The sequence below is a fragment of the Mangifera indica genome, chromosome 6, assembly GCF_011075055.1.
Source record: "Mangifera indica cultivar Alphonso chromosome 6, CATAS_Mindica_2.1, whole genome shotgun sequence".
In the NCBI taxonomy this organism is placed as follows: Eukaryota; Viridiplantae; Streptophyta; class Magnoliopsida; order Sapindales; family Anacardiaceae; genus Mangifera; species Mangifera indica.
Genome location: NC_058142.1, coordinates 323,873 through 339,286, shown reverse-complemented (window position 1 = coordinate 339,286; position 15,414 = coordinate 323,873). Strand labels below are relative to the sequence as shown.

Sequence of the window (15,414 nt, the reverse complement as noted above, 5' to 3'; positions counted from 1 at the left end):
AAGTTCTCCTTTTTCAAGCCTTTTAAAAGGTATGTGCCATTTGTAATTGGTTGCAACCACCAGTCACATGGTTCACTTGCAAGGATACCAGAATTCGGGGAGTTACATCACAAACCAAGTCAATCTAATATGATAAAGTGTAGGTAGGACTAACAGAGAATCAAGTGCCTACTGTGACTATTCTACTTTGGGGAGAGTGGAAAAATTGAAGGAAATGGTAATTGAGGTTAAACTACGGGATGCCTAGTGGAGTTTAAGGTTGCGATTGGTTCATCTTAGTTATACTCTAAGCCTCTATGGTAGGATTTAGAAGTAAACTCAGGGGCAAAACCGTGAGGCCGATGAAGGAGGCAACATCAACTGTGCTTACTACTTACCATGCCCATCCTTTTCGAAAACAGGACTGATAGCCGGAAGGCCATGGTCTCATTTCCAAGTACAAAGAGTAATTAGATCAGAGGTAACAACCAGTGAGAGACCTTAACAAATCTTAACCTTTTCAAGATTTACCATTTGGGAAAATTCTATTTGCAGATTCTATGATATTTTTGACAGGCTTCCAATGGATTTCTAAAGTTAATAGCACAGACAGAGAGAGACATCTTAAAAGAACAGAACTTTGGCCAACATTTACCACTAGTCATTCTGTGCTAAATTGCCATTCATAGGTACAATCTCGGAAAGATCAGAGATTGAAGTTGCGACTCACATTTAGCATTCTGAAATTGAACAGTTTGATTGACATGCTAGTGTTTTTTTTTTTTACATTCATAGTCACTGAAAGAAAGAGATACAATACAACTTCCTTATATGCAGTTGAAATAGTTACAGTGAGACGTGAACCTCTTTTATTTACTCATATATTTTGAGACTCAGCAGCTTGTTCTGATCGCCCTGCAACATAATCTAGGAGTCCTTCTCCAGCCTTTTCGCCATGACCTTCAGTTGCCAGCTGTGAAACGCCTCCAAAGGTGATGATCAGCAGCAAAAACACGGCCGTGGATGCAAAAAGAGGCCAAAAGTATGCCAAAATGGTCAGCATACGAGGGGCTGCATATGACAAGAAGCCAAGAGTCAAAGAACCAACAACTGCTATAGTGAGGTGATACCTATATTGCATAAGCTTTGGTGAAATCGTGTCCATGGCCTCTCAAGTTAAGAGGATTGCAAACTCAATTAGAAAGGTTCATTGCTTCTCTCTTTAAGTAGTTGTGTGTTGCGGATGATGATGGCTTCATAATTTTTTTTCATACTTGATTTGTCTTTCCCCGGAAAGTTTCTCAAGGAGATTCCTCTTGCTTCCTATACAATCCACCTCCCAACTTTGTCCATGTTCGCCCAATTACCGAAACACCCTTTTTGCAAAAAAACAGAAAAAACCCACTTGATTGGAAGTACCCACCTTAGGGATAGCTTACTCCAATTTATTTTTGGATTTCATGTTAGGTTGCATTTAAGTTGAGCAAGTATTGCTTGTTGGGTTTGAGCTTGGTTCAAAGGAATTGATGCGAGGCTTAAACTAGATTCGATAGGATAGATGCAAGGCTTGAGCTCAATCTCAACGAGCTCAAAAGTTATAAAGTTAGATTCAAGTAAAGTTTTAAGCTTGAAACAAACTCCCCTTAGGCGAGCTCGAGCCTAGAGGATTAGGTACTATCAAGCTTAAGTCTGGGGGTATGTAGCTTGCTAGACTCATGAGTCTAGTGGAGTTTAATTCGAACGGTCAAAATAATATTATTTCGATTAATATATATCAAAACGATGTCATTTTGACATTTACGATAACTATTCGAGTTTGTTGAAACTTGATTTAGTTTTATAATCGAACTTAAGTCAGACTTGAGTTTAACTCTTTTCAAATTGAGCCAAACTCAAGTTTTGTTTGAAGGAGCTTGACTCCCTCAATTCGAATTGAACTGAAGTTGACCTAAACTTAAGTTCAAACCAACTTAAATTCAATTATAATTATACGTTCGAATCTAGATATAAATTTCTTACACAAGTTCAATTAAAAAAATAATAGCAACTCTATAATTTATATATTTATTCATTACTTTTATATTTAAAGTTCAATAATAAGTTATATATGAGAATTTTAAGGGGTTTAAATAAAATTTTTTCTATAAGATATAAAAGTTTAGAGAGGGTAAAGTAATTTTATGAGGATAAGATAAGATTTAGAGATATAAGTATAAAATTTCAAATTTTTAGAGGTTTACCATAACACGAGATACAAGAAAGAGTAGTTAGTCTCTAAATATCATGTGATGTGAGCACTTTTGGAAACAAAATATGGGGAAAATCGGTGGAGGGGCAGAATGGTCATTGCAATAAAACCAAAGGAACGTTTTGGTATAAATTCTTTTTCCATTTCTTGGATTGGCCGGTTACTTTTTGAAGTTGGTGCTTATCATGTGAAATTAAGATGAAGACTTGAGGAGAGGCATAACTTCTTTTTCATCAAATGGGGTAATGAAGTTCTTGAAGAAAAGATTACCCAATAATCAATCAAGAAAATGCTCTACACTTTCTGTTCTTGGCTTATTATTCATCAATCTTTTGGGTGCTTACCGGTGAAAAAGCAAACTTTGTGGGATGATTCTATAAACTTTCCAATTCTTAATTCTTCACCTTCATGGATTTTGGGACTTGATAATGAGTAAGATTATATGCATTAATAATGAGTAATACTAGGATTTGAACCCACCTTATAAGTGATAACGGATATACTTGACGACCATGTTAAATTCAATTCTGATTTCATGTAATTCAGATTTAAAATTTAATGATTAACTTGAAAAAATTATTTTTAGTATTTATTTAAATAGTGTACTAGTTTATCGGCCTATTAATCTGACCGACTCCTCTATTAGGGTAATGTTTAGTTTGGATACAAAGACATTACTATTAAGCCCACCAACAAAAAGAATGATAGGTCGGGTCTTACGTTCAGAATGGCCCAAAAACTTCAGCATTGACCCAACAACAATCTAAAGATTGAAATTAAAGGGGAGTCCACTAGTTTTATTAATTATAATTATGAATAATAACAATGTTAGGTTTGAATATACTTACCTAAAACTATTTATAGACATTACTCTTACCTACTCAAGTAAACAAGGAGCACAAGAAAGAAAGAACCAGCCTGATCCCACTTCCCATCTCTATCAAAACTATTATTGGTGAGAATTCAATAAAGATATGATGTTCATTAACAAAACAAATTAAAACCCCACTTTGATTTTTTTTTTTTTTTTTTTTTTTTTTTTGCTATCTGGGTTTGTTGTTGGTAAGGAGAAAATTTTAAGAGTCTTGCTTTCGTCATCAACCCAAAAACACTTAGAAAAATATTGAAGAATTTGCCAAATGGCAAAGTGCTTAATAAAAAAGCACTTATATAACAGCCGGAGCTTGAAATATACTTTCAAGCAAAGAAGCAAATTTTATTAGAAGCACTTTTGTTTGTTCTTATAAGCCACTTTTAGTTTGTCACTTTCATTGAACAAGTCATCAATTCAATTTTATTCTTGAGTGGCTTCCATCACTAAGTGCTAGGTTTAAGCATATTTTAGGGTTTAAGCAATGGGGATTGCTCCAAAACAAGAGCTTTCTATCAACAACAATAGAATATAATTCAATTCTCTCTCGCTTTGTTTTTTTTTTAAATCTTCAATGCAAGTTAATATTGTTGTTAATGAGGTAATTAATATTATTGAGAATTGACAATTTGTGATAATGAATCACATTTGTATTATATCTTTTTTAGTTATGAATTAAAAAATGTTTAATTTGAACATGATCTATTTAACCTATTTTAGAAATGAGTTACATTATATTATAACAAAACATATTTTTAACACCAAACAACATGTTTTTACATATATTTCATAATATATTATCTAATTTAATCAAACATGACCTGTTTTAACAGAAAACAGTATGATTTAAACATGATACTATTTATATAAATGTCATGTTGGAGTTGTAAATGGTCAATCCGAACAAACTCTATTTTCTAAATGGATTGACATGCACATGACTCAGTTGCTATTCGAATTTGTTGTTTTGCAAATTGCCAACTCTAATAGTATTGTTTCATGGACAGTGGTCGAAGTATTATATAATGAAAAGGTAAACAAATTAAAAAAAAAAACCATAAAAAAGCAGATAAACATTTCTTTCATTGACGCAATCCTTTGATAATTTTGTCTTTAAAATCATGGCAAACCATATTTATGTTTAAGGACCTTCTATTACTTAATAGATTTTTATCATTTTCTGTTTGTATAGGTTCCGATTATAGCTACCATATATCATTTTCATTCTCATCAAACAAACAAAAACCCCAATTAATCAAATGGGGTTTTAGACTTAGCTGAATTCTTTTTATTTTATTGCTATAGGTGGTTGTTCATCATACAGCAATAGAATAGAAAGAATGGTATATAATTAAAACTAACATGTTTTGGAAATAAAAGAAAAGATTATCCAATCAAGCCCACCCGAATGGTATATAAGATTCCGAAAGTTACCAGGTCGAAAAAAGGTTTTGACCCTGCGAAGCTGTAAAACTGCCTGCCCTGGAAACTTGAGAGTAAGTGTATGCATACATAGATACATTTACATATATAAGATTTAACATGAAGATTTGGCAATTGGAACCGTTGCGAAATGTCAATGAAATAATAATTTAAAATATAGAGGAGATAAATGTAGTTGGTTTATGATGATTTTCAGTTTAAAATATGATATCATGGCAATAAAAATGAAGCAACCGTTACTGTCAAAATGAGAGCCGACTCAGCCGGCTCAAATGATATGTAACTTTCAAATATTGCTTCAGAGTAAGGAAAGATCCTTCCTCTCTTTGCGGTCAATTCCTTAACAGGAATGGACTCTCTTTGTTTTTCACACTGAACCCTCTTATTAAATCTCCATATTCAGCTGGTTTTTGTTGTAGTTTTCTTCATTCATCTTCTCTGTTGCATTGGAAAACTAAGCCTGTCAAGAAGTGATTCAGTCTGACAAAGATGGTTGGTTTTGCAGAAATTAAAGTTGGAGGAGTGCAAGAGCTCTCTCTTACTCACCACCCTGACCCTGTTGTGTTGGAACTCAACCGTTTGCAGAACCAGCTCAAAGGTTTTTGCATGTCTCTCTCTCACTTTTTGATTCTTAGAAGTTTTGTTTTGTTCTTTCATAGATGTTGTCACTTATTCTTTTTAAGCAGCTGGCTACTTTTGACAACGGAACTTTCCGAAACAACTTGCAATCTTAAAGTATATCATGATAATCATTAATCAGTATACTTCATGATACTAATGTTTTGACATGATTGCAGAGAAGGACATGGAGTTTGGGGTTGCTCAGGGCGAAATCAAGGCATTGCAAGCGACAGATGTCATGAAGGATAAGGCTATGGAAGAGGTAAACAACAATTTTATGGAACGAAATTTGGTATCAGAATATGACGTTCTACATGCATAGCTTTAATTCCCTTGTTGCATTCATTAGAGTCTATGATATAATTTCAATGTAACGAAGAAAGAAATTTGCAGTTAAGTTTAGAGAAAGTTTCAATAAAATGGAGTTTGAATTTGTTTTTCTATGCTACAGCTCAGAAATGAAGTGAAGAAGTTGCATGAGAAGCTTTCTGTGACTGAAAGTCTCCTTGAACATAAGGTGGGTCAAGGTCTTACAATTTTCTGTGTATTGCTTGATTGTGAAAATAAGGAAGCTTATTATTTGTTTGTTCGATTGGGGTTTAATGCAGAATCTGGAAATCAAGAAGCTAACAAATGAGAAGAGAGATGCATTGGCTGCTCAATATGCTGCAGAAGCTACTCTTAGGAGGGTGCATGCAAATCTAAAGGATGATTATTCTGTGCCAATTGAATCTGTTCTTGCCCCTTTGGAGGCAGAGGTGAAGATGTATAAACATGAGGTACAAAATGAAAATAAACAAGTGGAATATGCAAGTGTTTATTCATTTTATTTTTTATGCTGCAAGCTCTTACCATGTCTGTTGGCATTCTCAGGTTGCAGCACTTCAAGAGGATAAGAAGGCATTGGAACGTCTCACTAAGTCGAAAGAGTCAGCTCTTGTTGAAGCGGAAAAGATTTTGCGAAGTGCTTTGGAAAGAGCTTTGATAGTTGAGGAGGTTCAAAACCTGAACTTTGAATTGAAGAGACAGATTGAGATTTGCCAGGCATGATTTACACCAGAACCTAACACATTCTATATGTATGCAATATCATAAGTTGAGTGATTTAGCCAATTTCAATATGCCATATGCAGGAGGAGAACAGAATCCTTGAGAAAACCAATCGTCAAAAGGTCTTAGAGGTCGAAAAGCTTAGCCAAACCATTAAAGAACTTGAGGAGGCTGTTTTGGCTGGTGGGGCTGCAGCCAATGCTGTTCGTGACTTTAGGCGACAGATTTCTGAACTAAATGTAGGTATCATGCTTATCTGTGTTGATTCTGAGGATTTAGGAGTTGTGAAGCTATTTTTACTCTTACCAGGATTGTAACACTATGGATGAGGGCTGTGTATAGTTGGTTCCTGACCAATTACTTAATTTTTCAGGAGGAAAAGAGGACCTTGGAGAGGGAGTTGTCCAGAGTTAAAGTTTCAGCCAACCGCGTAGCAACTTTGGTCGCTAATGAGTGGAAGGATGAGAATGACAAAGTTATGCCTGTTAGGCAATGGTTGGAAGAGAGAAGATTGATGCAGGTATTTCTTTCATAGAGAAAAAGTTCTTGGAACCCAATTTTGCACATCTTCTCATTGAGATTCACACATGAAACCTATTATTTAGATTTTTAGTATCATTAACCAATCCTTATATATGTAGGCAGAAATGCAAAGATTGAAAGACAAACTAGCAATATCAGAGAGAACAGCCAAAGCAGAAGCACAATTGAAGGTTAAATTTGATTTCTTCTTCTAATCAGATTCTCCTTCATCATATTCTTGAACTAATGTGAAGCTTACTTCAGGATAAATTGAAGCTGAGGCTAAACACATTGGAAGAAGGCTTAAGGCATGTGTCAAGTTTCTCAGTGAATCCGAATGTGCTTTGTGGATCCCAAAAAACAGACAAGTCCAGTAACATTCTAAGATTCTTAACACCAAATGGTGGACTAAGGAAGAGGTCTACATCACAGCCAAGGGCTTCAACTGTCAACAGAAACTCTCTATTGCAGCAGCCGAACATTGAAAATGGAACAGTCAGTGCTACCAGAGGACTAAACAAACCTGATAATTTGAAAAAAAGAGAGAATATGCTGAGAAAAAGTATGTGGCCATCAAGAAGTAAAGTCATTGATAGCAGTGGAAAGGAAAATACTGATGTGAAGGAGAATACAGACACCTATGTTGAAAAGTTTAAGGAGGATGATACAACTGTTCCAGCAGAAGTCAGAAACAGAACTGGTGGCAGCCTCGAGGACTTGCAGAATAACAGGAGGGAAAATGCAAATCCTGATAGTGAAGACATGGTTTCTGGGGTCCTATATGACAGACTTCAAAGGGAAGTCATACAATTAAGGAAGTTTTGTGAGGCTAAAGAAAATAGCTTGAATGCCAAAGATCAGGAAATTAAGGTGAAGTACCATTTTGATCTCTTTGTTGCAAAGTTGTCGAAAGCACCAAGTAGCTAAAATGTAAAATAAATTTCTTTGCAGATGCTGATGAAGAAGGTTGACGCGCTAACAAAAGCCATGGAAATTGAGTCCAAGAAAGTTAAGAGAGAAGCTGCAGCTAGAGAAAAGGAAGCTAAATCAATGAAGCCAGATGACACCAAAAATACCAGAAGCATAAGCTCCTCTAGAAGGTCGGTAAAATATCTATTAAAAGTTTCTTCTTTTCTGTTACTTTCCATTGCTCTAGTCAACACTCTGGATGATTTGAAATGCAGTAGGGGAACCAAAGCACCTTGAAGGTTCCTTGGCAGGGAGGCATTGAAGCTTTCAGGATTTATTATCCTTACCTATAATTGTATCAGATTTTTAATGTAAATATGGATTGCTCTACTGATGATAGCTAGTTGAAATAAGATATGAAAATTGCGCGAGAAGGGGAAGCTGACATTGTAACTTCCTAAAATTGTGTTGAATATTGCTTTTCCAATGAGTGTCAAATATGGTATGTATATAAAGCTCAGACTACAATTACCAGTTCCTCAAGTGATGATTCTAAACCTCCAGAGTAATGGATGCCAGAATCCAATTCTGAATGTTTTCATTCATCAGTCTGGGGACTAATAAGAACAGAGTGAAACAAGATTTCCAGAATTCTAGATCTTATCTCTTTCTCATTACAAGTTACATTTTCAGCGCTAAGTTAGCTAAATCTTTAAGCTGAGGAAATTAGAGCTGCCGATTGACCTCTCAGGAAAGTTTTCATTGGTAATCGTGGTATCAAGATAAGACTGAGAGCCATCACGATTGAGACAATAATATATTTTATTCACAGCACTACAATTGAAGATATTACTGTTCATGGAAGAACTGTGACTTTGCGCCATTCACATAGGTACTAACATATTTCTACCCAAATTGACACACACCATATTAACTCAACACCTTTATACTCGTAATTCCCAGTTAGAGCTAAAGAAATTGCTCCAATTTTCCGGTTGTAGAACTGCTGAAACAAAACATACATAAAGAAGTGCCTCTCCAACACCAGAGCAGCTTCGCATTACCGTATTCTGAACTATATAATCTCAATAGTGAATTGTGATCCAACTCAATTGAAGGAAAGGCTAATGCAACTATCTATTATTCAAAAGTCAAGCACCTCCACAACAGGAGGTAAAGATGGATGCCATTTCCGATTAATCTTGATCAAAACTCTCAGAGATTGAGACTGCAAACTTTCCAGAGGGTAACTTCTTTGCATTTCTTAGCAGTAACTCCAATTGCTGCTTTGTGATCATAATCTTCAGTTTCCCAGTTTTGCATACATCTCGTTTAGCCTTTTCGATGGAAATTGAAAGCTTACAAGGAGCCTTTGGCACATCTGGCACAAGATGGTAAATTCCCCCGGGCTCAAGCTTGGAATCCCGAGGCAATGGTGAGAATGGCTTGCTATGTTGCACCGACTTATAGCCATGGTAGCGACCAGAAGCTTTGAACTCTTTCTCTGAACCATTCAAAGAGACAACTCTAATTTTCTCATCGGATTCGTGGGACATTCCATGTATACAGTTCCTCATGGTGCACTGATCAATTGAGCTTGAAAACTCCCCATCTTATACGGTGATTTGGTACCTTATCGTGCAAACCATCACATTAATTTTATATTGTATCTGACTTATTTATTATCAAGTCAATGGTGGGACTGCTAATTTTGCAAAAACAGAGAACAAAATGCGAGTCAACTTCGTTGGAGTTCTTTAGGTGGGGGCGGTGTGGGCTGCAATGCTACAGCTATGTGCTTGCCTCAATGGGCATCAGGAGAGTGTGCAAGTCATTTTAAAATGAGTTATACGTCGCCCTGCATTGTAGCTATGTTCAAAAAATGTTGAGACCAGCTCTCAGACTTTATAGAAATATAAAATAAGTTTAACGCATTTGTTGACCAAAGCAGGACCTCGAGGCAATTGAATCAGAGGACTTCACATCTGAACCCTCTGGTATTTCTTTCTTGCTCTGTTATTCTTTTCTCCTTGTCCTCTGGCTTTTGGTGGTCAAATTTAACTACAAATGTTAAAATTTGCTGCATCCTTGCCCAATCTGAAGTGCAAGTTTGAGATCCTATGGCACCCGGGCAATTAAAAAAGGTGGACAGCACTGCCGCCCAGTAGTGACGCTGCTTCTCTCTAGCACACCACCTAATAAAATTTTGATTTATCTTGCTCTAGGCCTACATAGGATGATGAATGTGACCTGTACTTGAGAGTTATATTAAATATCACCTGATAAGAAAATCACTCTCTTTTTCTGAAGAAGATACAGCTATGTCCAGAGTCCCAAATTGAAGTCTTTGACAATACAGAGGTACAAGTCTGGTTGCATCAGCTCTAGAATTGCAGTTTTCCACTCCCTGATCCTGATTTCTAGAATTAGTACACTATTAATAAAGAAACTAAAGAATTACATCACAATAGTAATGATGCTAAAGAATCACAGCACAACTGAAAGTGGCCTATCATTCCATATAATCAACAATTCGTCTGATTTCATTAACGCTATAATACTTTATAGACAAAAGTTGTTTGTAATAGTACAAAAAATCTTCCTCTACCAAGAGAAATAATATGGAGAGATAGCATAGATGAACTTGAGAAGATGAACATGTCTTAGATAAATATTAGGCACTGAAGCAAAGAAGATGGATTTAGATTGCCAAACCCTCATGAGCTGAGAACCTAGGCAGTGACTAATTCAGGTGAATTTCTAGACTTCAGCCATGACTTGGCTGCATGCTGTGTAGTTAAAAACCACCCAACTTTATCTGGCGCCTCATGGAAAGGAGCATTTAATTCCTGCAAATGTGACTCAAACACAGTTGCTAAGCCTTTGTCCGAGTACTTGTGTTTTCCATGCCCTGTATTAATTCCAAGTAATGGCGGAAACTCGTCGCCTGATTCTAGTGCCTTTGACAGGTCATTTATCCAAACATGTAATGCAGTCAGTGCAGCCCCAAGAGAGAGACTCTTCAGATGCAAGGACCACTGAGTTGGAGACCTGGACTGTATATCTGTGTAAATCTCCAGTCTAAGCCCCAGGTCCAGTAGTTCACATGCTTTCTCCAACAGGTTGAGATTGACACAGAGATCAATTAAGCAATTGCAGTATGCTTTCTTTACTTCATTGCTAATCGAAATCAAGAGCTCAGAAGCTTCCATTCTAAAATCTCCTTCAGTACCCTGCTCCTCCAAGAGAAGCTTTACTACATTACCCAGCTTTGGATTGGCCTTTTCAATGCACTCAGTAAGCTTGGGAAGCTCCTCCTTAGGAGTTTGAGTCATCACATTCAGAAGACAGCCACAGAAGCGATCATCGGGTGTTATGCTTAAGTCTGGCATTCGATTGAATGTCTTCACAACATCATCAATACGCTGGGCTTTTCCATAGCATTGGATAAGCGATGTTAGAATAAATATATTAGGCTCATAGCCAGCTTCTAACATCTCATTCAACATGACCTCTGCCTCAGAGACTTTCCCACTGCATGAACATATGGTAATCAAAGATGAAAATGTCCAACTGTCAGGATTGCAAGTTCCAGAACTTTTCATGTCTTCAAATATCTTAAAAGCTTCATCAGTATAACCAAGTTCTGCACACATGGCCAAAATAGTATTATAAAGAATCACATTCAATTCCAGTCCTTTCTCTTTCATCTCCCTATAAACAGCAAGAGCATCCTCACCCCTCCGGGCTCTCCCATAAGCCCGCAATAGTGATGCATATGTCTTCCAATTTGGCAAATATCCATTACTAGTCATGTCTTTATAGATATTTTTTGCCTGCCATGGCCTCTTGGCTCTTCCCATAGCATCCAACAAATTGTTATATACAATCATATTTGGCTTAACACCTAAAGCCTTCATTTCTTCATAAACATTCAAGCACCCATCAAAATTTCCAGACGTCCCATATATTTTAATCAAAGTAGAAAAGGTCATGGGATCAATCCGCCATTTCTCATTCCTTGCCCTATCATACAAACTCAAAGCCATATCGACATTACCAGCCTGTCCATACGCATCAATCATAGCTGAAAAAGTAACATCATCAGGCTCACACCCATAACTAGGCATCTTCTCAAACAACTCAACCGCCTTGCCAGGCAAAGCACACATCATAGCACAACCAATTAAAGTAAAAAGCGTAACATTATCAGGCTTAATCCCTCTCTCAAGCATTTCCTCGAACAACTTCTCCGCTTTATCCAAATCCCTACTCTTTTTCAACACTTTCAAAGTTACATTATACAAAATCACCTCTCTACTGGCTTTCTTCAACTTGTTCTGAAAATACTTTAAAGCAAGCAATGCGGTATCCGGGTTCGACATGTTATTAATAATAATCACACAATCTTGCTCCAAAATTTCATCACCTAAGCAACTCAAAATACTAGAAACACTATCCTCGTTAGCATTACACACATTCAAAGCTTCAGCTACCTTAACAAGAGAAGTATACCTTGAATCATAAGAATTTTTCTTCAACTTCGAAGCCCTGGGGCTTCTGGGGTTGACCCAGATGTAAGAGTTTGAGGAAGAACTATCCTTGGTAGAGTTATGGTTGGATGTTTCTTGCAAAGAAACGTGGGGTTTTTGGAGGGAGGGTTTAGAGTGAAATGTGAAAGTAAAGGACCTGGGTTTTGGCTTCGGTGTTGAGGAGGAGGAGTAAAAGACAGGTTGACGGTCGAGGAAGAGAGAGGAAGTTGAATGGCAGAGATTGTAAGCCATTGACTAGCTCTGGTTCGAGTTATAAGTTAGAGAGATTCAGAGGGCAAGCCTTATCAACTCAGACTCGACAAGGAGGAGCAGAGATAGTTGGATCCTTGTACTTTGTAGTAAATATCAAATTGGGCTGGGCCGTTACGAAGCCCATTGAGAATCCATGTTGGGCTCTGTTTGATCAAAGAAACATCAATGGACTAGCTTATTGGCTCAGATCGAGTTAATCTGAATATTTGAGTTCAAAGTAAGTCAAATAAAATATAAAATAAAATTATTTTCAAGCCAAATTCAATCATCAACACATCGATCTTAAACTAATCACAGACTGATTTTTTGGATCTAAAGCAATCTTGCATCACGCTTTGTTCCAACTCAACTTAAATCAAATCAAATCCAATTCTAATCTTATACATGATTAAAGTTGCCAAAGAGCAGAACCCTCATCTGCCACAATCCGGCATTCTTAGTCTGCAGAACCTTCGACTTAATTTCAGGTAAGGGCTGACAGACATTGGTATGGTGCTTGTGAGTTGTGGTGTGATACATGTCATATCATAATTCATATCTTTGAATGTGAAAGCTACCTAATGCAGCATGTAAATTAGTGGCTATTTAATTTGTAATATCTTTAGAATAAGTTGACCAACTTTTTTTTTTTTTTTTAAATTTTTGGCTTAAATATTGAACATGATAACCCTAATTGTTGAATATTCAAATAAGCAAATTTATAATTTTTAAATATAAATCACATGGGCTCGAATATGCAGATGCATATTAATGTGGTAGCTAGCTTCCATTGCATGGTCATGCTTATATTTATAAATATACCGATTTCTTTGGATCTTCTTATTCGATTCTATTGCCTCATAGTCTTAGTGCTAGTTTGATTTGATTTAAGTTATTTAAGTTTGAATTTAAATTTGATTTCAAATCAAATGAGTCAAGTTTGAGCAAAAGATTGAGCTTATTTTCATAAAAAAAGCCACGTTTTAATCAATTTAAATATTTGAATTTAAATTCATTTGGTTGAAATCTAAAATTAAATTATTTTCTAATTGAATTCAAACCTCTACTTATTGATCTTTTGTCAATTTTAAAATTATTCTTTTTTATTTAAATTAATCTTAAACTAAGTTTTATTTTAACTAGGTTCAGTTTGAATCCAACCATGTCCACGATTCTTGTTCAATAGCAAGTTTAATTAAAACTAGTAATTTCATGCAGATTTAATCATGGCTTAATTGCAAGATTAATTTTATTCAAGACCTAAGTAAAAACGATATCGATCACGATAATCAAGCACAAGACATTCGTAGCAATGAATATATCAAGCATTAATCCAGTCACATAACTGAGCAAATTGAAGGATTTTCTTCAGAGAAGTAATCCCCTACGACTCCCGTAATTACCTATACTACAACCACCGCCACCGCCGCCCCAGCTGTCATAAACTGGTTGTCCGTAATAACCATCATACCATATAGGTCTTCCATAACCAAGATGTTGACATGGTCCCCCTCCATGCCCCCAATAACACTCGCTGCAACACACCCCAAATGGGTAATTCAGGTAGCCAGGTGGGTAACCAAGTTCTGGTTCAAGAGCATTGGGGGTTGGTGCCGGCTTCTGTTTCGGTAGTGGGTCGACGATATCAACTTTTGGCTTTGTTGGTTTGGGATCTTCTGTCTTCTTCTCTGCCTCTTTCTTCTCTTTAGGCTTGTCGGCATCTTTCTTCTTCTCAGTCTCCTTAGGCTTTTCCTTCACAGGTTCACTCTTCTGCTCGGCCTCCTTGGACTTTTCCTTTTCTGGTTCCTTCTTCTTCTCAGGCTTTGCAGGTGGCTTGATTTCGATACTCTTGATTGATTTTCCACCTTTGCAGCGTATCTTTTGCATCAATCTTTTAGGACAACAGCTCACCACTTTTATCGTCACTGTGTTTTGCTTCTCGTCGTAAACTTGGTCTTGTATCTCTACCCATTCCCGCTTGATAATCAAGCGTATAATACTATAAAGAACGAATTACACAGAGAGAAACTTACCGGAAAATTTACAAAGAACTTTCTTCACTTTCCTGTAACACTTAGAGCACTGTAGGTCAACTTTCAACACCATTATCGTAACCTGCAAAAATTACAAATAAGAAGAACAATTTGATAGTGATAAACATTGTTGATATCTTGGCAAAATAACAGTTTGAGAATACAAGCCTCTGCCATCTCTCAGAGTGCTGAGATCTGAACCTCGGAGCACAAAGAAATAAGAGGAATGGATTGTTGTTTATTATGGAGGCCAAAACACTTATTCTCACCCAAGCTATAGGAAAATCTTAAACACATACCCACAAATTTTTTAAAATTTAAATATTTGCTCATCATCAAACTTTCGTTAGAATTTTTTATTATAATTAAAAGTAAAATCGTCATATTGCTAGTAATATTAAAAACAGTTATAATTTTATTTTTACCCCCCTTTTAAAAACTAATAATTTCACCCAATTTTCAAATTTTTTTCATTTTTAAAAAGTAACCCCCCCAATCCCTAGGTTTCTTCTCTTCTTCTTTGACGATCATCTAACAACGACAATAATTGAGAGAAGACAATAACAAATATCTTTTTATCAATAGCGATAAAACATCAACGAAGAGATGTCTTTTCGTCGCCATCTAAGAAGAGGTGGGAACGATCTCCACAAAGAGATGGAAATGTTCCTTTGTGGATGGAGACAAAGAGACGTCTCTTCGTTGATGCTTCATCTTTGTTAACAAGGAGACATTTTCATTGACGAAGACAAAGAGACATCTACCACTGGGCTAATGGTTGTTAGATAAGGAGAGAAGAAATTTAGGAATTTGGGAGTGAAAAAAGTACTTTTTAAAATTGAACAAATTTTGAAAATAAGGTAAAGTTGTTAGTTTTTAAAAGCTCAGAAAAGAAAAAGATAAAATTATAATTTTTTTATATAACTAATAAAATGAAGATTTTATCTTAATTAT

At 36.1% G+C, this 15,414-nt stretch overlaps 3 protein-coding genes across 3 annotated transcripts; 1 reads left to right on the top strand and 2 right to left on the bottom strand.

The window, feature by feature from the left end:
- Window positions 1-4,927: 4,927 nt before the first annotated feature.
- On the top strand, window positions 4,928-8,320 carry LOC123219461 (microtubule-associated protein 70-5-like). Its single transcript, XM_044641440.1, has 11 exons — window positions 4,928-5,139; window positions 5,339-5,424; window positions 5,614-5,679; window positions 5,771-5,941; window positions 6,036-6,206; window positions 6,296-6,451; window positions 6,586-6,732; window positions 6,854-6,925; window positions 6,999-7,604; window positions 7,686-7,834; window positions 7,919-8,320. The coding sequence occupies exons 1-11, from the start codon at window positions 5,031-5,033 to the stop codon at window positions 7,938-7,940; spliced, it is 1,755 nt and encodes a 584-aa protein (XP_044497375.1). The 5' UTR covers window positions 4,928-5,030; the 3' UTR covers window positions 7,941-8,320.
- A 1,845-nt stretch (window positions 8,321-10,165) lies between these two features.
- LOC123219124 (pentatricopeptide repeat-containing protein At4g16390, chloroplastic-like) lies at window positions 10,166-12,506 on the bottom strand. Its single transcript, XM_044640874.1, has one exon. It carries the CDS (start codon window positions 12,425-12,427, stop codon window positions 10,376-10,378), a length of 2,052 nt encoding a protein of 683 aa, XP_044496809.1. The 5' UTR covers window positions 12,428-12,506; the 3' UTR covers window positions 10,166-10,375.
- Window positions 12,507-13,734: 1,228 nt separating this feature from the next.
- Window positions 13,735-14,653, bottom strand: LOC123219123 (FK506-binding protein 4-like). Its single transcript, XM_044640873.1, has one exon. It carries the CDS (start codon window positions 14,312-14,314, stop codon window positions 13,796-13,798), a length of 519 nt encoding a protein of 172 aa, XP_044496808.1. The 5' UTR covers window positions 14,315-14,653; the 3' UTR covers window positions 13,735-13,795.
- Window positions 14,654-15,414: the final 761 nt, after the last annotated feature.